At 39.2% G+C, this 26841-nt stretch overlaps 1 protein-coding gene across 5 annotated transcripts in view; it reads left to right on the top strand.

Annotated features, from left to right (window-relative positions):
• Positions 1-26841, top strand: part of LOC106069242 (probable G-protein coupled receptor 139) — a 110097-nt gene that overhangs the window by 58565 nt on the left and 24691 nt on the right. Inside the window, exon 1 of one of the 5 annotated variants that reach the window (XM_056031389.1) lies at positions 15281-15784. The exons of 3 other annotated variants lie outside the window; for them this stretch is intronic. Coding sequence is in view for 1 of the 2 variants with exons in the window: in XM_056031382.1 (XP_055887357.1) it covers positions 15774-15784 (11 nt within the window). In the remaining variant the exon portion in view is untranslated. Of the gene's footprint in view, positions 1-15280; positions 15785-26841 lie in introns of those variants that run through there. One more of the 5 variants, XM_056031382.1, reaches the window with a different exon arrangement.

Raw genomic sequence — 26841 nt, 5'->3', positions numbered from 1 at the left:
ATCGAATGCTTACAATTCCCAGGGCCGGGTCGAAGACCAGACATCGAGGCTATGGCTTGGAGACATAACCTGCACAAGTGTGGGTGAAGGGCGACGAGGTGAGGGTGATAGGGGAGACAATTTAAAGGGAGACAAGCGAGACTGATCAATACACTGACTGTATTCAAAAGTTGCTTAGTTTATGTCAAATGTTCGTGTTATTCAGGTGTATGCATGTCCAGGGAAGGTGCAGGGATTTTAAGTCTTGGTCTTTTTCTAGCGTTCTTATCTTTCAAACGCTGCGTGTCCCCAGTGCTTAACTCCTTTTTAGGAATTTAGTTCCTCGTCCCCCAGTGTTTCAGCTCTTATCCCCCAGTGTTTCAGCTGTTATCACCCAGTGTTTCAGCTGTTATCACCCAGTGTTTCAGCTGTTATCACCCAGTGTTTCAGATGTTATCACCCAGTGTTTCAGCTGTTATCACCCAGTGTTTCAGCTCTTATCACCCAGTGTTTCAGCTGTTATCACCCAGTGTTTCAGATGTTATCACCCAGTGTTTCAGCTGTTATCACCCAGTGTTTCAGATGTTATCACCCAGTGTTTCAGATGTTATCACCCAGTGTTTCAGCTGTTATCCCCCAGTTTTTCAGCTGTTATCACCCAGTGTTTCAGCTGTTATCACCCAGTGTTTCAGCTCTTATCACCCAGTGTTTCAGCTGTTATCACTCAGTGTTTCAGCTCTTATCACCCAGTGTTTCAGCTCTTATCACCCAGTTTTTTTTAGCTCTTATCACTCAGTGTTTCAGCTCTTATCACCCAGTTTTTTTTTAGCTCTTATCACTCAGTGTTTCCGCTCTTATCACTCAGTGGTTCAGCTCTTATCACTCAGTGTTTCAGCTCTTATCACCCAGTGTTTCAGCTCTTATCACCCAGTGTTTCAGCTCTTATCACCCAGTGTTTCAGCTCTTATCACTTAGTTTTTTTTTTAGCTCTTATCACTCAGTGTTTCAGCTCTTATCACTCAGTGGTTCAGCTCTTATCACTCAGTGTTTCAGCTCTTATCACCCAGTGTTTCAGCTCTTATCACCCAGTGTTTCAGCTGTTATCACCCAGTGTTTCAGATGTTATCACCCAGTGTTTCAGCTGTTATCACCCAGTTTTTCAGATGTTATCACCCAGTGTTTCAGCTGTTATCACCCAGTGTTTCAGCTGTTATCACCCAGTGTTTCAGCTCTTATCACCCAGTGTTTCAGCTCTTATCACCCAGTGTTTCAGCTGTTATCACTCAGTGGTTCAGCTGTTATCCCCCAGTTTTTCAGCTGTTATCACCCAGTGTTTCAGCTCTTATCCCCCAGTGTTTCAGCTGTTATCACCCAGTGTTTCAGCTGTTATCACCCAGTGTTTCAGCTGTTATCACCCAGTGTTTCAGCTCTTATCACCCAGTGTTTCAGATGTTATCACCCAGTGTTTCAGCTGTTATCACCCAGTGTTTCAGCTGTTATCACCCAGTGTTTCAGCTCTTATCACCCAGTGTTTCAGCTCTTATCACTCAGTGTTTCAGCTCTTATCACCCAGTGTTTCAGCTCTTATCACCCAGTTTTTTTTTTAGCTCTTATCACTCAGTGTTTCAGCTCTTATCACCCAGTTTTTTTTAGCTCTTATCACTCAGTGTTTCAGCTCTTATCACTCAGTGTTTCAGCTCTTATCACTCAGTGTTTCAGCTCTTATCACCCAGTGTTTCAGCTCTTATCACCCAGTGTTTCAGCTCTTATCACCCAGTTTTTTTTAGCTCTTATCACTCAGTGTTTCAGCTCTTATCACCCAGTTCTTTTTAGCTCTTATCACTCAGTGTTTCAGCTCTTATCACTCAGTGGTTCAGCTCTTATCACTCAGTGTTTCAGCTCTTATCACCCAGTGTTTCAGCTCTTATCACCCAGTGTTTCAGCTCTTATCACCCAGTGTTTCAGCTCTTATCACCCAGTTTTTTTTTAGCTCTTATCACTCAGTGTTTCAGCTCTTATCACTCAGTGGTTCAGCTCTTATCACTCAGTGTTTCAGCTCTTATCACCCAGTGTTTCAGCTCTTATCACCCAGTGTTTCAGCTGTTATCACCCAGTGTTTCAGCTCTTATCACCCAGTGTTTCAGCTGTTATCACCCAGTTTTTCAGATGTTATCACCCAGTGTTTCAGCTGTTATCACCCAGTGTTTCAGCTGTTATCACCCAGTGTTTCAGCTCTTATCACCCAGTGTTTCAGCTCTTATCACCCAGTGTTTCAGCTCTTATCCCCCAGTGTTTCAGCTGTTATCACCCAGTGTTTCAGCTGTTATCACCCAGTGTTTAAGCTCTTATCACCCAGTGTTTCAGCTCTTATCCCCCAGTGTTTCAGCTCTTATCACCCAGTGTTTCAGCTCTTATCACCCAGTGTTTCAGCTGTTATCACCCAGTGTTTCAGCTGTTATCACCTAGTTTTTTTTTTAGCTCTTATCACTCAGTGTTTCAGCTCTTATCACTCAGTGGTTCAGCTCTTATCACTCAGTGTTTCAGCTCTTATCACCCAGTGTTTCAGCTCTTATCACCCAGTTTTTTTAAGCTCTTATCACCCAGTGTTTCAGCTCTTATCACCCAGTGTTTCAGCGCTTATCACCCAGTGTTTCAGCTCTTACGTTATATCTAGGCCTAGATATAGATCTATTTCCTTAAAGACTTTATTTATAGATATAGATCTATTTCCTTAAAGACTTTATATATAGATATAGATCTATTTCCTTAAATACTTTATATATAGATACAGATCTATTTCCTTAAATACTTTATATATAGATACAGATCTTCTATTTCCTTAAAGTCGTTATATATAGATAAAGATATATTTCCTTAAAGACTTTATATATAGACATAGATCTATTTCCTTAAAGACTTTATATATAGACATAGATCTATTTCCTTAAAGACGTTATATATAGATATAGATCTATTTCCTTAAAGACTTTATATATAGACATAGATCTATTTCCTTAAATACTTTATATATAAATATAGATCTATTTCCTTAAAGTCGTTATATATAGATATAGATCTATTTCCTTAAAGACGTTATATATAGATATAGATCTATTTCCTTAAAGACTTTATATATAGACATAGATCTATTTCCTTAAATACTTTATATATAAATATAGATCTATTTCCTTAAAGTCGTTATATATAGATATAGATCTATTTCCTTAAAGACAGCCACAAACTCGCCAGTAAACAAAACTATTAAATTCTCATTGGTCCATCTCTAGGTCAACGTTTGAAAACAAAGAATACGTTTAAATCAATGTCTAAAAATAACGAAACAATGATTGCAAGTGTAAAGTGAAAGGAGCCTTGACTTTGAACTTGTTGTTGTCTACGTTAAAGAAATGTGTTCGAGTTGAACAGATCTAGAAGTAATCCTTGTTCTATTCTAAAATAGCCTGGCTTTAATCCGTAGGCGCATTAGCTGGCTATAAAAAGAGATACACTTGAGAGTCTTAAAGAAATTTGTTAGATGTGTACACTAGCGGATCCAGAACTTTGGAGTGGGGGGGGGCGATTTTTTTCCAAACCCTAACCCTAACGCCCAGTAAACCCTAACCCTATGCATAAACGTGCGTGCAGCATATATATATATATATATGAGAAAAAAAGCGCAGCATTTCTCAACCTTCGGTGAAAAACAAAACAACTGGGGCAGCGCTATAAGGTTCCATAGTGGGTTTCGGGGCAAAGCCCCGACGCCAAAAGCGTTTTCTTGCTTTTTTCACTGAAGAAACGCATTCTTCTGACATATACAGCTCATTATTCAAAAAAGAATTCGGGGCGAAGCCCCGACGCCAAAAGCGTTTTCTTTCATTCTTCAATACAGAAACGCATTCTCCTGACATCTACAGCTCATTATTTATCAATGGAGTTCGGGGCGAAGCCCCGTCGCCAAAAGCGTTTTTTTTTTTGCATTCTTCAATGCAGAAACGCATTCTCCTGACATAAAGAGCTCATTATTCATAAAAAGAATTCGGGGCAAAGTCCCGACGCCAAAAGCGTTTTCTTGCATTCTTCACTGCAGAAACGCATTCTCCTGACATATACAGCTCATTATTCATAAACCCTAATACATTGCAAATAAAACCGATTTGTTCCTTGAAAAGATAAGATACCCCACATATTTAGATTTGGCTTTGAGGATCGCCGCCGAAAAAAAAATATTCGATAAATAATATTCAATAAAATGAAATTATAAATTGTGAGTTATAGTCCCAAATTTATCTAACTAGAAAAATTTCAGATTGAGTAAAGGTTGGGAAAAGGCGACTATGTTTACGTTTATTTGGGTTTAGAACTTCTCAATCATGACTCTTATACTAAAACTTTCGTTTGAATTCTAACTTTCTTAAAATAATTGATAAATTCATGTGAAATTACATAAACTATGTCTGGAAATGAGAGGGGCGGTAGAGTGAAAACGATTAATCCTCGCTCCTTTAATAATTCCTGCTAAAGATTGCTTTTGGCATTAAAGAATAGGGGTGGGGCGACTCAACTAATTTTGTTCACAAACTATGATTCTCCATAAAAATAGGACCGCCCCCCCCCACTCAGAGGGCTAGAGTGGGAGGGCAGTACATGCAATTACTCTCCCCCCAACTCCACCGAATCGGCCAAGATACCAGAAGGAGATTGACATAATATAAAATTTATATATTAATTGAATTAATTTTGTTCACAAACTATGATTTCTCCATAAAAGTAGGACCGCCCCCCCCCCCACTCAAAGGGTTTAGGCAGTAGAGGTATTCGCCCCCCCCCCCCCCCCACCCAATCGGCAAACAGGGAACGACATAATATACAGATCGGTTAAAATATTAATAACAAGTCGTAACCGTATATATATTTAATTGTTTCTGTTAGCAAGCTGTGATTTCTACAAATAAATTGGACCTCCCCCCCCCACTCGAAAGTGTATGGGTGGGGGGTGGGGGGCGGGATTGATACAATCGCCCCCTCCCGACCCCACCAAATCGGCCAACATACTAGAGAGGGGGCGAAATAATCTAAAAATAGGTTGAAATATAAATAATTAGTATATATTATTAACATAAGTAATAAATTCGTATACAAATTGTGTGAATTCTATACTAAAATTCGTCCGCCCCCCCCCCCCTGAATCCGCCAGTGGATGTGTATTACCCAGAAGTACCTCCAAGATACACCCTCTAGAAGACCTAGATAAAAAGATATGTGTGACACCTAACAACTAAATCGTCATATCCTGTAGTAGATGTCACGTGGCAGCGTTCATTGCTTGAACCAAGTCTTTAGCTCTGCACTCTGCACACAACAATAATCTATCAGAATGTTGAGGGGGAAAAAATTAAATGTTAGCCATTATTAGTATTAACCGATCGCCGTGTTCAGGTGTTATTTATTTTTGCTTTAACGGATCATATGACAACTCAACGAAAAAAAAAATATTTCAAGTTGAGTAATGCTTCCAGGTTGTCGTGGTAATGTCGGCCATCTTGAATTTACTCCTCTTGGTACATGTGGATGCATATTGAAATTATTTGTATACGTTAATCGTTATGATATTTTCGTCTGTCTGTGTGGAGGTTTTTATGCAGACAACTTCCTACTTTAGTCATTTCAAGATTTGATCATAGATAACCTGCATCCCTCATGGGATTTACTGTATAATAACATGTATACTTCACAACTAGTGTCTTTTCATACATCTTTTAAGGTTTAGTTCTTAGTCTCCATCCGTTTTCGTAGGCTGGTGTAAAACCAAGATGCGAATGGCTAGAACTTTAAGGGAACTCATAAACATAATTTCTTGATATCACTTTCTTACAGTCTGTCCTTGACAGTGGGGAAGCCTAATACTAAGATATTTGGCTTTATGAAAGGTAGGGTCTCTGGTTCAAATCACGGAGAAGATAGGGGGGGGGGGGGATTTTGACTTTCGTGAGTTTTAGAACAAGCAAACCTAATGAGTACCTGACATTGGTTGATCCATAGAAACATCATCGGACCACTGAATCGCAAGATCTGAAAGGGATAAATTTACATTTTTAATTTCCATTGACATTATATTGAACCCATCCCTTAATTAACCACGCTAGAAGCCGCCATTTGTCCTAGTCATTGAATGTCATTGATCAAATCAACACCAAGAAAACATTAGAATCAAAGAACTGTACACAGACCAGAAACATCGGGCGGAATAAATAGGAATTGGGCCAGACAAAGATTGAATCAAGTCCGTGTGAAAGGACGTAATAGAAGCAGATGAGCTTGTAATCTGATAGTATCGTCCCCCGGTCATGTGACCGACTTTAAATGAATCTAAAAAACATGTATCAGCGAAAAGCGTTGTTGATTTTTTTTTAAGCTTTCGCTTCGATAGCTAGTCTTCTCTGGTTAAGGTTCCTATATTGAACTGAGGCTTCAGAAGTTAAAGTTCCTATATTGAACTGAGGCTTCAGAAGTTAAATTTCCTGTATTGAACTGAGGCTTGAGAAGTTAAATTTCCTATATTGAACTGAGGCTTCAGAAGTTAAAGTTCCTATATTGAACTGAGGCTTCAGAAGTTAAAGTTCCTATCTTGAACTGAGGCTTGAGAAGTTAATGTTACTATCTTGAACTGAGGCTTGAGAAGTTAATGTTACTATCTTGAACTGAGGCTTGAAAAGTTAATGTTACTATCTTGAACTGAGGCTTGAAAAGTTAATGTTACTATCTTGAACTGAGGCTTGAAAAGTTAATGTTACTATCTTGAACTGAGGCTTGAAAAGTTAATGTTACTATCTTGAACTGAGGCTTGAAAAGTTAATGTTACTATCTTGAACTGAGGCTTGAAAAGTTAATGTTACTATCTTGAACTGAGGCTTGAAAAGTTAATGTTACTATCTTGAACTGAGGCTTGAAAAGTTAAAAGTTCCTATCTTGAACTGAGGCTTGAAATGTTCATAAGTATCTAGTATTCCAATATGAAATGTCTTGAAATAAGAGGTTTATAACAATCAACAGACTCTATAAATTAGATCAAGTATTTCACATCAACCTCTATTCTATTTTCGTTGCCTACGTAATGACAAAAAATAGCATTTAGTCTTACATAAGTATTGTCCCTTAGGATAGTCTATCGGTGGTTTCAGTCTTTGAGTTGTTTTTTTTTTTTTTTCTAGTTGGCAAGAATAAAAAAGTGTCCTTTGTTCACATGAGATTGCGTGTGGCTGTGTGTGTGTGTGTTTGTGTGCGTATTGCGGGTGTTGTTATGGACACGTGCCAGACGTGATTCAGAAAGTTCCAAAAGCCTTCACGTTTTCTCCTGAACGTTAGTTCAACAGACTTAGCCGATCCTGATCTCGCAATGATACACACACATACACAATCTCACACACATGCACACTAACATCAACACACATTTAACAGACATACAAACTCTCAGAACGCACAAACACGTGCATCATATCACGTTTGTGTTTGTTTGCTTGTAGTATAAAATTAATGTAATTTGTCCCATATTGTAATCACATTCAATAGCTGTAGCGCGCTCAATTTTTAGCGGCCCCCGAAAGGGGAATAGACGCTATTAGTTTTGTGTGGTCTGTCTGTCCGTCCGTCCGTTGTCCGTCCCATTTAGATCTCGTAAACAAGAAAGTTATTGAAAATCCGACATCATGATATTTTAGATCGTTCAGAGTTCTGATGTAACGGCTACTTTTTTCTTTTCTGAAAGCGAAAAATTTAATTTTTAAAATCAACTATGCAAGCAGTTTTTTCATGAAAATACACCAATTTTACAACTATTCACTATTAATAGCAACAAACACGGGAGGCTATTAAGAAACGGGCATATCTGTATACCGAATTTAGGAAATTTAGGCACCGGATATTTAGGCACCGCGTATTTACGGATATTTAGGCACCGGATATTTAGGCACCCGGAAATTTAGGCACCCGGATATTTAGGCACCCGGAAATTTAGGCACCCGGATAATTAGGCACCCGGAAATTTAGGCACCGGATAATTAGGCACTTTTTGACAAGGCGGAAAATTAGGCACCGGATAATTAGGTACTCTTTAATTAGCGACCTTAATTTTGAAAGTAGTTTTAAAATGTTAACGTATATGTTATCCTTAGGCTATGGGCTATCGGTGACGTTATAATAAATAGCAACTATAACGATTCTAACTTAAGAAAAGCTGACAGAATGGGGAAAATGTCAATCATGAGAATGTGTGGAAAAAAAATGACTCCTGAGTCATTATATAATATAGACATCACAGGATTCAGGGGAGGGGAGGTAGAGATGATTCTCCGCTCATTGCTTCCGTCCATCACCAACCCCTAAGGTTGAATGGCTAGTTTTTTAAATGGATGATTATTCAATTTGTGTGAATATTTAGTTACTAATGTAAATTCTTATGATTAAAAAGTATTATAAAATATTTATATTATGTCGGGGAGTGTTGGTGATAAATATAATCGCAATCGCCCTTGTGGGAAAGGGAGGGGTCGTACTCTTAAAATGGGATGGGCGGGGCGGGGGGCGCACACACTCTCACTTAAATGAGAGGATTTCTCGCAGGTAGATGTAAACTTGGTCGTAAAAGTTACGTAGTGAATCTGAAGGCTACACACTGGACTAAAGGGTATGGAAACACAAAGGTGTTCAAATGGAAGTCTGGGGATTATATTTTAGAGGCCTTCCAAAAACTTTGGTTGACACATTTCTGTTAAAACCATCATAATAATAAAAAAAAAAGTAATAAAAATAATATATATATATATATCTAAGGGAAATGAAGATAGTTAAATGTCATTGGGCAGTTTTGAAAGTTAAGGAAACGAGTGTTGTTGTTTTTTTTTTGTTGTTTTTTTAATCATATGTGTGTGTGTGTGTGTTTGTGTGTGTTTAATAGTGTGTGTATGAAACCTTTTTTGTCGTTGTTTTTTTTTTTTTCATTCTGAAGAAAAAAAATAATTGTATAAGGTACTGAACACAAAAGGAATGGAGGAATCATACCTTGTCGAAAATTGTAGTAAATATATTTGGTTTATGATAGAGAAGGTGGGGTTAAATTGGAAAATCAACAATCTTCTATAAGCAGAATAAGTATTAATTAGAGACCAATATTCCAAAAAAATGATATTTAAATTTTTAACTCATCTGTCTTTTCCATAAACTTTTTTTAAATTTTCAAAACATTATATTTTATCGTAATTTCTAGCCGTTTTGCGATTTCCATTGCAATTTATATAAATATTATATTACATACATTTACATTATATATATATATTCAATAAAAGTTAATGACCACATTTGAAGGACGTAAAACACCTATACACTCCCACAATAGATCTTCCTAAAGGGGTTACCCATTAACAATATAAAAGAAGGAGTGTTGATAATAGATATTAATGGTATTATAAAATATGTATACTACTTTAGTTTATCAACATATTTAATTCCTATAAGTAACGCGCGCAAATCCACCCTGCTCATTTCCATACCCACTATAAGAAGACAATTTTCTCAGACTTCCATTTTAGCAGTTATGTTCAATGCTGTACCCTTCCCTGTACTCCAGTGTGTAGCCTTGAGACTCATTGCGTCATTTTCACGACCTAGTTCAACATCTACCCGCCACAAATCCTCTCCTTTAGTGGGAGTGCGTAGAGGAGGAAGGGCTAAGGTCAGGAAGCAATGAGAAGAGAATCAACTCTACCTCTCCTTCCCTGAATCCTGTGAGGTCTATATTTTATAATGACTATTAATCCGGAGTCATTTTTTCCACACATTCTCACGATTGTTATTTTTTTTCCTCGTTTTGTCAGCTTTTCTTTTATATCATGAAAATTCAGTAAGAATCGTTATAGTTGCTCTTTTTTTTATAACTTCACCGATATCCCATAGCCTAAGGATAACATATACGTTAACATTTTAAAACTACTTTCAAAATTAAGGTCGCTAATTAAGGAGTACCTAATTATCCGGTGCCTAATTTTCCGCCTTGTCAAAAAGTGCCTAATTATCCGGTGCCTAAATTTCCGGGTGCCTAATTATCCGGGTGCCTAAATATCCGGGTGCCTAAATTTCCGGGTGCCTAAATATCCGGTGCCTAAATTTCCAGATACCCTGTATACCATATTTATAACATATTTATGCAAATGGTTTTAGATTTTGCCAAAAGGGTGTTGTTTTGTACAAATGTAAGGCCAAGTTCCCTAGAAGTTCTGTCAAACTAACTACAACATTTACAAATAAAAAAATGTTTACTTTTTGTTTTAAAAAGAAAATATCTACTTAATATGCATATAAGTGGAACATAATTTGAAACAACAATTAATAAGTAGTTTTCATATTATCGCGTGAACTGCAGGCTAGCTCTATACATATAGAACACTCAACTAAAGGAATTTTATTTTACGGTTGCTTTTTTTTTCCTTGAGGCTTTGTATAAGAGATTGATCCTTTACAAAACAATTAGATCAATTAAATAATCATTATATGACATCAGTTAGGCCAGTTTCACATCTAACTTTTCCTTCACTTTCACCTATCCCTTGGTCTGCTGGACCGTTGGGGCACCACATAAGATCGGTCAACCTTCTTTCTCCATTCTTCTCTGTCATTTGCCTTTCATAGATTTTCATTCTGATATTCTTTCTGAAAAATTGAAACCTGCCTTTTTACCTGCCTTGGTGGTCCACTTTGGGGGCGATTTGGCGTTTGTGTTTCCACACAAACTGTCTTTGTAACCTTGTTTAAAATATTTGTAGGATTTTGTTTTCAATTAAATGTATACATAAACGAGTAGATACCAGTAATGTGCTATTGTTGAAAACCCTAATATAGAGTATGCACAAACATTCTCAGGTTCATTAATTGTAGCCTTCTCGTTTGCTTGCATTATAACGACCCTCCACACACACAGTACACAGTGCGCAGTACACAGTACACAGAGCACAGTACACAGTACACAGTGCACAGTATTTTAAAATGAAATATCTCTCCCCCAACAACACCCTTTTTGGCCCTTTTTTTATTCAATTGAGCAGCCAGCATTTCAGTCACATCGCATCATTTTGTGGCATTCTTCAATGGAGCAACCAGCATTTCAATCACATCGCATCATTTTGTGGCATTCTTCAATGGAACAGCCAGCATTTCAATCACATCGCATCATTTTGTGGCATTCTTCAATGGAGCAGCCAGCATTTCAATCACATCGCATCATTTTGTGGCATTCTTCAATGGAACAGCCAGCATTTCAATCACATCGCATCATTTTGTGGCATTCTTCAATGGAGCAGCCAGCATTTCAATCACATCGCATCATTTTGTGGCATTCTTCAATGGAACAGCCAGCATTTCAATCACATCGCATCATTTTGTGGCATTCTTCAATGGAACAGCCAGCATTTCAATCACATCGCATCATTTTGTGGCATTCTTCAATGGAGCAGCCAGCATTTCAATCACATCGCATCATTTTGTGGCATTCTTCAATGGAACAGCCAGCATTTCAATCACATCGCATCATTTTGTGGCATTCTTCAATGGAGCAGCCAGCATTTCAATCACATCGCATCATTTTGTGGCATTCTTCAATGGAGCAGCCAGCATTTCAATCACATCGCATCATTTTGTGGCATTCTTCAATGGAACAGCCAGCATTTCAATCACATCGCATCATTTTGTGGCATTCTTCAATGGAACAGCCAGCATTTCAATCACATCGCATCATTTTGTGGCATTCTTCAATGGAGCAGCCAGCATTTCAATCACATCGCATCATTTTGTGGCATTCTTCAATGGAGCAACCAGCATTTCAATCACATCGCATAATTTGAGTGAAGGCTTGAAAGGCATAAATCCTCTCCTGCAAAAGCCCTGGACAGAAACCCTGCTGTCTTACGTAGTGCATACACGTCACCATACATGTCGAGAATTTTTAGTTTCCCAGACCTGTCGAGGCGGAGATCAGCAAGTCTGGGGCAGTCAAACAGAATATGAGGAACGGTTTCCGAAGATTTTGACTGTGTAAGAGCCACAAAACTCGATGTAGGCTCCATAGCCTGCTCTTCCAGAATCTATCAATGCCGACACATCAGTCTATGCAAAAGTAGCACTGGGCGTGAAGACGTTAATGGTCTCCAGTGCTAGAATTTGAAGGACTTAGCTTAGTGGGATTAGGGTCTAGTAGTTTCAAGCGTATGTCTGGTGTCGTTGGCTGACACCAAGGGGGAAGGCGCTGAAGAGGTTGCTCAATGGAAATCCACCATTCCCGCCCCACTTTTTTTGGCATCCCTCAAATAAAAGGCCAGTAAAGCACAGTTTTAAACAAAACATACACTTCTTTGAATCACCCGCTACATCCTGGCATGTAGTGATGCACCCGCACTACACACATTTTTTAAATCATTTATTACCATTAATTATAGAAATGCTGATAAATAATTTATGGAAGCTTTGCTCTTTCCGTGGAACAGTTAGAAAGAAGAAACATCACTATTCGCTGTCCACTCTTTACGCACACACACACACACACACACAAACATACATACATATATATATATATATAATATATATATATATATATATATATATATATATATATATATATATATATATATATATATATATATATATATATATATATATATATATATATATATATTTAGGATTTTAGGAGTCGGTTATATAGATCGGGTCTCAAAGAAATCCTATAACCAGTCGACCACTTAGTGAGGTTGTGACAGAGCATCGCATAAGGTTTTCGGGGCATGATCTCTGACAAAATGAACTACACATACCAAGAGTTGCGATGACATGGAGGCCAATGTGAGGAAAGCGCAAACAGGGACGTCCTCGTATAACGTGGCGCCACACTTTCATGGAAGCCTTAGAACAGTGGACACCAGGTGGGAAGAGGCTTCAGACATTGCCAGTGACAGATTTTTGTGGAGACAGCTTGCCTGTCCAATGCGCCGAACATCGCGGGAGGATCTAAGTCTAAGTAAGTAAGTCTATTAGCTGACTTAGGAATTATGAAGTTTGATAGGCTATGTTCTTTCAAAACTTGTTGTTTTGTTTTGGACGATCTTGATGCTGATCTACATTTTACCAATAAACTGACAGTGAACAAAACATTCGATAGGTTCAAAGTGAGACTAGTATTATAAGTTGGTCTGTACATAGCTAGTATGTGATCTAAAACTTAATAAGGATCGACTGATCACTAGGAAGTAATATCATCTAATATTTATATTGACATTCATTAAAGTGATCGACTCCATGATTTAAAGTCATCTAAAACTTATAATGACCGTCTCTATGTGACTATCCCCTAGATGTAAAATCATTTGAAACGTATAATGATGTGACTATCCCCTAGATGTAAAATCATTTGAAACGTATAATGATGTGACTATCCCCTAGATGTAAAATCATTTGAAACGTATAATGATGTGACTATCCCCTAGATGTAAAATCCTTTGAAACGTATAATGATGTGACTATCCCCTAGATGTAAAATCATTTGAAACGTATAATGATGTGACTATCCCCTAGATGTAAAATCATTTGAAACGTATAATGATGTGACTATCCCCTAGATGTAAAATCATTTGAAACGTATAATGATGTGACTATCCCCTAGATGTAAAGTCATTTGAAACGTATAATGATGTGACTATCCCCTAGATGTAAAATCATTTGAAACGTATAATGATGTGACTATCTCCTAGATGTAAAGTCATTTGAAACGTATAATGATGTGACTATCCCCTAGATGTAAAGTCATTTGAAACGTATAATGATGTGACTATCCCCTAGATGTAAAATCATTTGAAACGTATAATGATGTGACTATCCCCTAGATGTAAAGTCATTTGAAACGTATAATGATGTGACTATCCCCTAGATGTAAAATCATTTGAAACGTATAATGATGTGACTATCCCCTAGATGTAAAATCATTTGAAACGTATAATGATGTGACTATCCCCTAGATGTAAAGTCATTTGAAACGTATAATGATGTGACTATCCCCTAGATGTAAAGTCATTTGAAACGTATAATGATGTGACTATCCCCTAGATGTAAAATCATTTGAAACGTATAATGATGTGACTATCCCCTAGATGTAAAGTCATTTGAAACGTATAATGATGTGACTATCCCCTAGATGTAAAGTCATTTGAAACGTATAATGATGTGACTATCCCCTAGATGTAAAATCATTTGAAACGTATAATGATGTGACTATCCCCTAGATGTAAAGTCATTTGAAACGTATAATGATGTGACTATCCCCTAGATGTAAAATCATTTGAAACGTATAATGATGTGACTATCCCCTAGATGTAAAATCATTTGAAACGTATAATGATGTGACTATCCCCTAGATGTAAAGTCATTTGAAACGTATAATGATGTGACTATCCCCTAGATGTAAAGTCATTTGAAACGTATAATGATGTGACTATCCCCTAGATGTAAAATCATTTGAAACGTATAATGATGTGACTATCCCCTAGATGTAAAGTCATTTGAAACGTATAATGATGTGACTATCCCCTAGATGTAAAATCATTTGAAACGTATAATGATGTGACTATCCCCTAGATGTAAAGTCATTTGAAACGTATAATGATGTGACTATCCCCTAGATGTAAAGTCATTTGAAACGTATAATGATGTGACTATCCCCTAGATGTAAAATCATTTGAAACGTATAATGATGTGACTATCCCCTAGATGTTAAGTCATTTAAAATGTTTATTGACCATCTCGATGTGACTATCCCCTGGATGTTAAGTCATTAAAAAATATTTATTGATCATCCTGGTGTGACTATTCCCTAGATGTAAAGTCATTTAAAATGTTTATTGACCATCCTGATGTGACTATCCCCTAGATGTAAAGAGAGGGAAGCAGACGTGACAGATCGTGACATGTTATCACCCGACAGATCCTGGTTGCTTTGCCCAGTCCCAGCACTGTATATTACCTGCTATCTGATAAACGTCTTAATCTCAGTAGCTAGCCAGCCACTTCTAGTCCTCAAGATGTCTGTTATCTCAACCGTATCACTAGACAAGGACCCCCCTCCAAACACCCAGTGTGTAGGGCAGTGGTGCCCAATCTCTTGCAGTCTGTGGGGGCCATAGACATTTCTTCTGAGACGTGTGTCACGTGTCGCCTCATCATCGAAAATAGTCGAGTCTTATTGACCTGAGCTTTTATGCAGCCTGGGTTCTAGTTTCAAGTGGGCCGGTAAAGGACTAAGTTTAAGGCCGGTATAGCCCACAGGCCGTAGTTTGGGCATCACTGGTCTATGGTTGGGATTTATCAAACTATTTTAATTGGATATCACAAAATAGGTTACGCACCATGAGACTCGCCTAAGACGCCCCCGCCCTCTCAAAATCACCGTTCGGTCCATATGTCACAGTTCTCACGCGAAGCCAGGGAAGTCGGTCCATTAACCCGGACAACACTTAGCACACGTCAGGGACAATCAGACAAGTGGCCGGGTCGCCCTGTGTTGGGACAAATGATCTGCTTCTAACATTGTGGACCGCTGGACAGAACTAAATGTTCGTTGGACTATGTTGTCTAGGGTGAACTGCACACACTGTGGTCGGACCTGATATTGTGATTATTCTAATTATGCGTGTTTACCGTAATGCTATTCTGACTTTGGCTTCTAAAAAATGTAAAGTTACTCTACACATACAGGAGAAATCCAGTTTATGAAAATTTGGTTTGTATTTTTGTAGTAATTGTATTATCTTGAAAATGTGTAAATAGTTTTATTTATTTCTACTGAAATTTTTTTCGTTAGATAAATAAATAATTCAATCCGTCAACCACAAACTGGTCAAGGTTTGGTATATGCTAGATGTTATCAATCGCGAATGGTTCTTCCAAACGAGAAAGGAAATTTTATTTTTCAGATTTAACCTGAGTAAAAAAATAAAGTTAGATAAATTTATTTAAAACTAATTGTTCAATTAAAAAGTAAAAATCTTTTGTAGTGTTGAATTCACGTCACACAACAGCATGGTCTGATCAATTTCTTATAGTGTTACGTCACTATTACGTCCCTGAAAGTGTGCACCAGGTGAAATGCTACTTCTAAGATCTAGTTACATTGGTATGTGCCTTTTATTGATATCCTGATACCTAGGAAATGGATCAATTTGGTTTCTGTATAACTTCACATACAAAAGGGTGTTTACCATCATAGTTTAGAACCCGTGCTCACTGGTACGTGGCTACGCCACTGTGTTTATAGATGCCTTCGCCATCAACAGTATTTTATAATTCTTAAACTTCGATTGGAAACAATATGTCACTGTGCGAGTTGTAAAACCTTTATTGAAGAAAAAAATGAAACAAAATATAGCCACTGAATCATTAGAGGAAACAATTCGACCAAGTTTTGAGTCCATTAAGAAAAAATGAACTTGAAATAACACTCAGTCCATCCATCCAATAATAAATGTGTGTGTGTGATAGGAGTATACTAAATACATGACAGAAAACAGGGACATTATACTGACCGAGGAACTAAGGGACATTATACTGACTGAGGAACTAAGGGACATTATACTGACCGAGGAACTAAGGGACATTATACTGACCGAGGAACTAAGGGACATTATACTAACTGAGGAATTAAGGGACATTATACTAACTGAGGAACTAAGAGACATTATACTAACCGAGGAACTAAGGGACATTATACTAACCGAGGAACTAAGAGACATTATACTGACCGAGGAACTAAGGGACATTATACTAACCGAGGAACTAAGGGACATTATACTGACCGAGGAACTAAGGGACATTATACTTACTGAGGAACTATGGGACTTTATACTAATCGAGGAACTAAGGGACATTATACTAACCGATGAACTAAGGGACTTTCACTCGGTGTCTAACTACTGTTTATACACATTTAATAATTCATCCAATGGATGCGTGTCTCTTGTGAGTGCTCTGCTCGAGACGTAGAGTACCTCTTGATCAGTTTTGACTTACCCAGACTTCGATCATCTTTCTAGTTAGTGTTTTCATTTTCATAAACGATTCCTAAGATATTTAGAGGTTTGGTAGAGAATGAATCAAATGGCATCTCATAAATGTCCAATTCAAGATATTCATGCAACAGATATATTTACAACGATGGTGAAGAATAGTTGAGACTTCCCCGTGCCAATGTCCCCCCCCCCTTTTTTTCTCTTTCATCTTGTTCTTTCTTTGTTGTTGTCTTGCAGTTCGTTTAATGTCACATTTGGTTTATGAACAGATTTGTGTAATAGACTCTACAAGACGCACATTTTAAATAGTTGCACTTAGTCTCATTTTATACAGACATTTCTTTTTATACTAGTCAGAAATGCTCATTGCATCTAACGCGCTTAATGTAGTCGAGTGTCTCTACAGAAGAGAGTTTTACTGTCACATGACAAAGTGTTCTATGAGAGGACTAGAGCTCATCATAAAACTCTCTTAAGGAGCGTTTGGATATTACATAACAACTTGGGGGGGGGGGGAGGGGAAGAATAATTTATTACGAATTGTTACAAGGAGTAGTGGGTTCTGAAGATTTGTTACGTAGCAAGACATAAAAAAATATTCAAATGAAATAGCAGGTAGCAGTGATCCCTTGAGTATTGCGGGTCCCACTTTCGAATAAGGGTATGCCACGGGTTTAAAAAAGAGATATATTATTGTAAAAAACATGTTTAGTTGTTTGTTTAACATCAAATGTATATAGGCACAGAGAGTACAGTATTAGGGGTAACAACTGAATACTTCATCGAAGCGTGGAAATGAGGCGTTCCTTTTCCCCATCATTTTAATGTTTGTACGCTAAGTTTAAACTTAGTAGATAGAAAAGTTTGAAACTAACAATAGATAACTATAAATCCTTCTATTTTTCATTAGCACTTAACTGGCACAGAGGTTATTACAGTTTTGCAAATACATTTTAAAAAATTCACCACGGTAATATTCACCCAGATACCCCCCCCCTTTCTTTTGCCTCCCCACCTTTCCTAACTGGTTCAGACAAGTGATAGGAGCATAGCGTAGTGAGAAAGCTAAAAGCTTGGAATAGCGCTAAACAAAAACAATTGGTAAAAATATTTCTAATCGCACAGATTTATTGTTGTTGGTCTAGATCTATTTTTAGTACTATGGAAATTTCAATGTCTTATTATTGCAGAATTAGCAAACGCTATAAGTTAATTAAATGTTAATAATCTTATTTCTTGACCCGAAGATTGAGTATCTTCTTGAACCAAATTTGTAATTAACTAATTTGTTGAAACTATGAGACCTTGACGCGTACATTGCATGGCATTCAGTTTACCATATACCGCGTGACCTCTGCAATGTCTACTTTTTCCATTCTCCAGTTGCTTGATCTGGGTAAATGCTACGAGTGTCAATGAACACAATGTTTGTTTATATTTTTTGTACAATGAAATCCCAGTAGTTTAGAAATGCTTAGCGTCTGTTTATATTTGTTTAGAGCACTGTGGACAGCACTTGGGAAAAATCACCAACTATTGTCTCCCCATTGTTTGATAATTATGTCCCTTGGAACCGTAGTAATTTTGCGTGTAACTTTTCCTTCTTAGTGTAATGTTTCCCCTAGAGTTTCTCATGATGAACAAATGTAATCCTACTAAGTAGTTTGTCGGTCGTTGGGGCAGGGGACGAGTCCCGTGCAGACAGTCGTATGGGAATGGTGGAGAGAGAGAACGTGGACGTTGGTCACCTACTAATTGTCCAACACCCATTGCCCCCACCATCCGGGATGAGAACTACCGATGTCCGTATCGTGTGTATCTGTGGCGCGGCGTCTCCGTTTGTCCAGTCTGAGGAGCACGCGCCGGAATTAATGGGACCTGGCTCTCTCGTCAACGTTGGAAATAGGGTTGGATTAGGCTTACTGTAATGGATTGTACAAGGTACCTAGTTTTTTAAAGTGGTTTCTTGTGGGTGCTTCTGATTTATTTACATATACTTGGGGCCAAGTTGGGGGAGCTACCAAGTTCTACCTAGTGCGTCTCCAGGTGGCGGATAGGGGAAGGACCTTTAGATATAAGAGTTAGCTGTGAATACCAAATAAACAGCCGCGGACCAACTGGTTTGCTGTCATGGAGGATGAGGTGGAGTATTCCAGTGGTTAGAATATTTACTAAAAACATCTCAGAAATCCAGGGAAATGATTGCAAAAAGCGAGTATAGGGCGCTCTAACTCTAAACCCGGGTAGATGAAGCTTGTTAGCTAGGGATAACAATGTACATATAAAGTTATATAAATACAAGATGATTCTTGGACTGAGAAGAAGAAAGATTAAGTCTCATACAGATCCCTAGAAAAAAGACAAGTTAACTAATTTTTTAAATACATTTTTAATAACTTTGCTTACATTGAGTGATATTGCATCAATTATTTTGAAGTAATCAAAACTGTACACAATTGCTTAAGTTACTCTCCTGGCCTAGCGACTTAAGTGTTGTCTTCTGCCTTACATGTTGTAGGGTTTAAATGTCACTTGACACGGACATCTAGAACAAAAGTTCAAACCTGCTATAACGTCTACGTTCTGCAGAATCGGAAACAAAAATAAAAAACCGCCCCCCCCCCCGGCGTGTTATCCATCATGTTAGAGACGCCGGTGAGAGTTTTTTACCTACTAATTTGAAACTTGTGAATACAAATATTTGTTCTACAGAGAAATGAGTTCACTACAAACTGTACAACTAGTTCTTAGTAGCGGGATGATAACAGAGAGGAATTTTGAATTTTGTGCGTTCTTTTTTCTCCATATTTAGAGCTTTTTATAATCTCTGATCAATAGTCGCTCTGATGATACTAAGTGATTGGTCTGCTATTTTTTTATACCATTTGTATTTCTCAATTAGTACACAAAAGTAAGAGGATTTTAGATCTATACCACTTGCTGACCGTAACTTAAAACTATGACATTTTGTGCCCCGAGCATACTTGGAGAATTATATCGAGTTCAGAACTAGCTGGAGTCGTTTCTCTACGTTGAACTATGTTATGCTAGACAATGACTCCAGATGCGATACATTATCGCGCGTGTTTTCCTCTGGTCTCTCGAGTCGTAGCTCATTGAATAAACTTGAAGTTTTCTCACATTTCACCTGCAGACTTTTTGAAGAGCTCGTCAGTAGGGATGAGCTCTCTGTTGATCTAACATTTCTATCAGGCTCTGAAGCAGCCTTGGAATGTCAGCCCCAACAGGTAGCCCCACAGGTAGCCCCACAGGTAGTCCCAACTGTTTAGAGGGGAAGAGATGAAAATATAGGAGGGGGGGCATACAGACATTAATCGAATGTGTGCATTCAACATCGTGAGTTCAAATGACTCCCACACAGTTCATAAGGTCATGTATTGTGTTGTGACGTTTCATGGTATTTCTCTGTGTTGTGACATTTCATGTCTTTGTGTTGGTGACATTTCAATGTTGTGAAGTTTTAATTCTCCGCCTTGTGACGAAGTTGTATTAGTCTGTGTTGGGGTGTTTTATTTCTCTGTGTTGTGACGTTTAATTGTATTTCTCTTTGTTGTGACGTTTAATTGTATTTCTCTGTGTTGTGACGTTTAATTGTATTTCTCTATGTTGTAACGTTTTATATCTCCGCCCTATGACGTTGTATTTGTCTGTGTTGTGATGTTTTATTTCTCAATGTTGTGACGTTTAAATGTTTAAATGTATTTCTCTGTGTTGTGACGTTTTATTTCTCTGTGTTGTGACGTTTTATTGTATTTCTCTTTGTTGTGACGTTTTATTGTATTTCTCTGTGTTGTGACGTTTTATTGTATTTCTCTGTGTTGTGACGTTTTATTGTATTTCCCTGTGTTGTGACGTTTTATTGTGTTGTGAAGTTGTATTGTATTTTTCTGTGTTGTGACGTTATATTGTATTTCTCTGTGTTGTGACGTTTTATTGTATTTCTCTTTGTTGTGACGTTTTACTGTATTTCTCTGTGTTGTGACGTTTTATTGTATTTCTCTGTGTTCTGACGTTTTATTGTATTTCCCTGTGTTGTGACGTATTATTGTGTTGTGAAGTTGTATTGTATTTTTCTGTGTTGTGACGTTGTATTGTATTTCTCTGTGTTGTGACGTTTTATTGTATTTCTCTTTGTTGTGACGTTTTATTGTATTTCTCTGTGTTGTGACGTTTTATTGTATTTCTCTATACTGTGACGTTTTATTGTATTTCCCTGTGTTGTGACGTATTATTGTGTTGTGAAGTTGTATTGTATTTTTCTGTGTTGTGACTTTGTATTGTATTTCTCTGTGTTGTGACGTTTTATTGTATTTCTCTGTGTTGTGACGTTTTATTGTATTTCTCTGTGTTGTGACGTTTTATTGTATTTCTCTGTGTTGTGACGTTTTATTTCTTCCTCTGTGTTGTGACGTTTTATTGTATTTCCCTGTGTTGTGACGTTTTATTGTGTTGTGAAGTTGTATTGTATTTTTCTGTGTTGTGACGTTTTATTGTATTTCTCTGTGTTGTGACGTTTTATTTCTTCCTCTGTGTTGTGACGTTTTATTGTATTTCCCTGTGTTGTGACGTTTTATTGTGTTGTGAAGTTGTATTGTATTTTTCTGTGTTGTGACGTTTTATTGTATTTCTCTGTGTTGTGACGTTTTATTGTATTTCTCTTTGTTGTGACGTTTTATTGTATTTCTCTGTGTTGTGACGTTTTATTGTATTTCTCTGTGTTGTGACGTTTTATTGTATTTCTCTGTGTTGTGACGTTTTATTTCTCTGTGTTGTGACGTTTTATTGTATTTCTCTGTGTTGTGACGTTTTATTGTATTTCTCTGTGTTGTGACGTTTTATTGTATTTCTCTGTGTTGTGACGTTTTATTGTGTTGTGAAGTTGTATTGTATTTTTCTGTTTGTGACGTTGTATTTGTGACAAGTCAAAAACTCGCTGTCAGAGTCACTCAAATTTATCACAGCATTAAATATTATTTTTCATTATTTATTTATTTTATTTTAATTATTTCACCATCCTACCCCTAAATTCTCCACCCGCCCCACCTTTTCCTCTATACCAGGCTAGACTTAGCCCACCACCTTGGAGAAAACTAGGCCAGTCCTTTCATTTATCTGCCCTTGATCGGGGAAAGATAATCACACTATCTCTTTTGTCTTATCCGCCGGATGTCCGACTGACGGTCGCGGTTGACACCACCTTGAGGGGAATTCGAGTCAGTCTTTCTTTCTTCCCCCCTCTCTCCCACGTTTCTCTGTGATCTTACCGACAGGATGTCTGACAGCCGCAATGGACGCCACCTTGGTTTGAATGCAAGCTAATCCTTCTCCCCCCCCCCTTTCTCTCGCGTCTCCCTTTGATCTAAGAGATTACCCTGGTCAACACACCGCGTGATATTCCAAGGTGCGGCTCCCACCTCGAGTCAAATCCACCCACGTGTAAGAAAAATCTTAGCCTTGGACATTTCCTGCGTCCGCCCACATTTTCCAGGCATATATAAAATAGATCCAAAAAGGAGCCAGACTCTCTTTCATTTCGCATTCGAGCTGAGCTATCGAGTCTGGACTATATCATTTATTCTCCCTCCTAGAGGAATACCTGGTGGTAAGCCGAACTTAATCACAAGTTCCATTTTAATTACTCTGTGTATATTTCCATTGGATTTTATCATGTGTATTTTGCTTAGTTCATTTATATTTAATTAGTGCATTGTGTATTTCTCACTGGCGTAAGTAGAAAACATAAACATGTTCTATGTATTTATTTGTATACTGCATTACCCTGTTAATGCCACGTTGCTCAATTGATAGTTGATGCAACCATGTATATATTTGTACATCTTATTTTATTTCCTTTATCTCGGTTGGCCGCCTTGATAATTTTACTAGCGCACTGATACTGCGTCTAGAAAAGAGATACGAGTTATCTCCCCTGTAGTGAATTATCTCACCTTTACTCATTTTACTCTAACGAGAGTTGCGCCCCTTGAATGGACACCCTTTCCATTCAAGTGCGCTCCATTGTTCTCGACCCACGGTCATATGCAAACAAAGCGTCTCGATCGCTGACCACCGCCCAACTCACCCCCCCCCTTTTCTTTCTCTATCCACCTGTGTTGTTTATTTGAGACTATTATGTCCCCTTCCATGTACATTCGTATATTATTATTTCCCCTTTTATGTACATTTCTATATTGCCACTATCTGCCATCTATTTTCCAAATCCCATTTGTCATCATCTCCCCTTTATGCTCTAAAGCAATTTTACCAATCTGACGAATGCACCTCAGTCGAGGGCATCGATAAGATGCATGAGAGACATGTCCTAACTTGTCTTTATTTATCCGCAGCCTCCCTCAGGTGTCTGCCTATTTATCGGATTACTTACCTGCCTATTTGCCTATCACCTATTGCCTAGTTATTGGATCAACGATCTATTTACCGGCAGTTGTGCTTAGTGCTAATCAGCGCTGCACTTGCCTAGTTGCTATCAAGAATCACCTATTGCCTAGTTATTGGATCAACGATCTATTTACCGGCAGTTGTGCTTAGTGCTATTCAGCGCTGCATTTGCCTACTGAGATCTACTCAACTCTACTACTTGGCGCTATCGGCATTGCCCGCCTATTCGACAGCCCACCTGTCAAGCTATTAGGTGCGACGTCCCTATAGACCAGATCTGTGTGAGACGTCATAGCTACGCCAACCCTCTGCAACTCACTGGACATATCCTGTCAGCCACGCTGCCCACGGCAGATCAGCTCTGCCCGCAGTAACCTTGTGCCCACGGTATCCGGCCACCCGCCATACTGTGCCCACTACAGATACTAGAACTTGGGACTGAGACTCCACAAGAACTATATCGCCGGCGTCCCTCTATCCGCTAGAGCGCCATCTCCAGCTGCAGAACCTCAAGCCAGGACACAGCCAGCTGCGACATCAACAGGAATACCAGCTAAGTCAGAGGACAAAGTGACATACTCTCTTATTAGGTGCAAGAGTGATGATTAAACATAGAATATACTAGAGATAGATGCAAACCCTCCCCCTTTTTATCCTTATATGTATATTTATGTAAATAAATATTCTTTATTTTAACTTTTGTATCTATCTTTCATTGCTTCGTCTCGTTGCGTGTCTGCTCCCGATTCATATGCTGATAAGTGGGGTGTGATAGCATTAAAAATAATCATCCCCTAGACATAAAACGTGCCAAACACACGTCACATTTCCCCACCTGTCACATTTTGGCGAGCCCGTCCGTGGATTTAACCCATTAGTACAGCAGGCACGAACAAGCAGCAATAACTAAATTCCATATCAATATTTTTTCTTAAAATATTTATAAGTATCATCACTTCGCATTATCAAGAGTGTCACTTTTGTCATATTTTATCTATTATTATTATTGCATTTCATGTGTAATATTTTCTTGCAGGAACTTTGTGATTAACGTAGGCAGACACCACATTCCCTTCTTACAATCAGCGACTTACTTTCACTTACCCACTTTCTTCAATCTTATCATCCATTCTATCTGCCCCTCTACCATCCTAGTACCCCTCATTACCCACCCCTCATCCTTATGGCCAGCGGCACACTCTCGAAAGCGGACTCTGACAGGGAACAGAAGATAGATGAATTTGAATACATCGCGGCCTTCCTATATGATGATGATGCAGAGCGGAGAGAATATGTGAGGAAACGGCTTGAGGCCTTTGATAGAAACGAAAAGGAAGACAAGAGAAAGGAAGCCCAAAGGGAAGAAAAAAGAAAGGAAGACGAAAAGGAAGAAAGAAGATTAGCCAGGGAGCATGAACTAGCAATGAAGGCGCTTGACCAGAAAATACGAGAGATAAGTGAGCGCTATAGCCCGCAGAGTTTGGAGCTGAACACCACACCGGCAAGACTAGACGTGGAAACAGAAAAGAGCGAAACCACAACTCATGTCCAAATTGAGTACACTGCCCAAACGGACTCAGAAGTTGCTGCTAAGGATGAAACTTTCATAACTGATATCCCTCCTCTCGACAATTCCACATTGTCTACCCAGCCCAACCCTCCTGCTCAGTCCAATAGTCCTGCAAACTGCGATGCCCCAATCCAGCCCATGCCCTCAAGCAAACCCCAACCTAGAAAGGCACCAATCCAACAACCAGCCTTGCACAAAAACTGCAACTACCCAGCACGTAAGCCTCGTCATAACCAGAACAATCAAGCCCACCGTGACTGCAACAACAGCACGCGTGGCAACAAAACTAACCGTGCCTACTGTGACTGCAACGACAGCATGCGTAGCCACAAACCCAACCGCCAAAAGCAGCAGGCCTCACAGCGCATTTCAGTGAAGACCGCGGTCCCCAAACCCTCTGTGTCTAATCAGCAACCACGTACTGATAGAACAGCGGGCGACCCATACGTCATATCAACACTGACTGTGGCCCCTGAACACACTGCCCTCGGCCCTACGAAAACGGAAGTCCTACCGGCACTTCCTCACCCTGTCTCTTCTTCCCCCGGGATAGAGACCATTCTGGTCAACGGGCGGTACGTCCGATCCCTATTTGACACAGGCTGTGCGGTAAGCTCAGTTATATGCAAAGCACTGGTTGATCCGGCTGATCTCACAGATAGAACTGTGACTATTCAGTCCCTTGACCGTGAGATTCCTCCAAAGGTTCTTCCTATTGCTAGGGTCCACGTAGAATGCAGATACGTACATGGCACCATTGACGCCGCCGTCATGGACACGCCAGTATATGACTTTATTCTAGGCTCCAAATATGTCCCTCTTGGAGTAGTCAACAAACCCTACTTCTCTCTGCCCGTCGGTAGATCGACAAAGCAGAGAGGTGGCCGCAACCAGCTGGTTGGAAGCCCTGGTCGCCACGCTAACACGCCTAGTCCCGACTCATCAGCGAAGCTCAAACCACTCCGCCCTGGCATTGACACTGCTAGGAAGTCACGAGTTAAAGTGTGCCCGCGCACTCGTGAGGGTCTACTTGACCCAGGCTACTCAGCCAAGATTGACCTACATTCCTCTGACATTGATAGTGTCAGAATGCCCCGAGGTAAGATGAACCCTTGCTCTCGTGGACTCACTCCTCTTCATGGCTCTTCAGCCTCCATTCCAAATCCTCTCCCTGGCATTGATAGTGTCAGGAAGTCACGAGGTAAGCCGAACCCTCGCGCTCGTGAAAACACTTCTCGCTATGGCTCCTCAGCCACCATTCCAAGTCAACCTTCCCCTGGCATTGATAGTGCCAGGAAGTCACTAGGTAAGCCGAACCCTCGCGCTTGTGAAAGTTCTTCTCACCATGGCTCCTCAGCCACCACTCAATATCAACCCTCCCCTGGCATTGACCGTGCCAGGAAGTCACGGTGTAAGCCGAATTATCGCACTCGTGGGGACGTTCTCCGTCAGAACTCCACATTCTTTATCAGGCCACTCTTCCCTGACATTGATCGTTTCAGACGATACCGAGGTAAGCTGACTACTTACTCTCGTGAAGAAGCGCCTCACAGCGGCTTCGGAGGTAAGCCCCAACGGGCACACGTGCCTTGGGCACCCCGCCTAAGCCCCAATCACCTTCCCCAATCCGCCCCAGGAAGGAAATATAACTCATCCAATCGCCCAATCTACTCTCCCAAGACACCCCACATGTTTCACCCAGGGGACTACATACACAGGAACGGGAAGTAGACCACGGACAGACTTGGACAGACTCTCCTCCTGGCATGGCTTTCTCTTTAT

Source organism: Biomphalaria glabrata, chromosome 1, assembly GCF_947242115.1.
Source record: "Biomphalaria glabrata chromosome 1, xgBioGlab47.1, whole genome shotgun sequence".
Taxonomy (NCBI): Eukaryota; Metazoa; Mollusca; class Gastropoda; family Planorbidae; genus Biomphalaria; species Biomphalaria glabrata.
The sequence above is the reverse complement of the archived record's forward strand: the minus strand, read 5'-3'. Positions and strand labels throughout refer to the sequence as shown.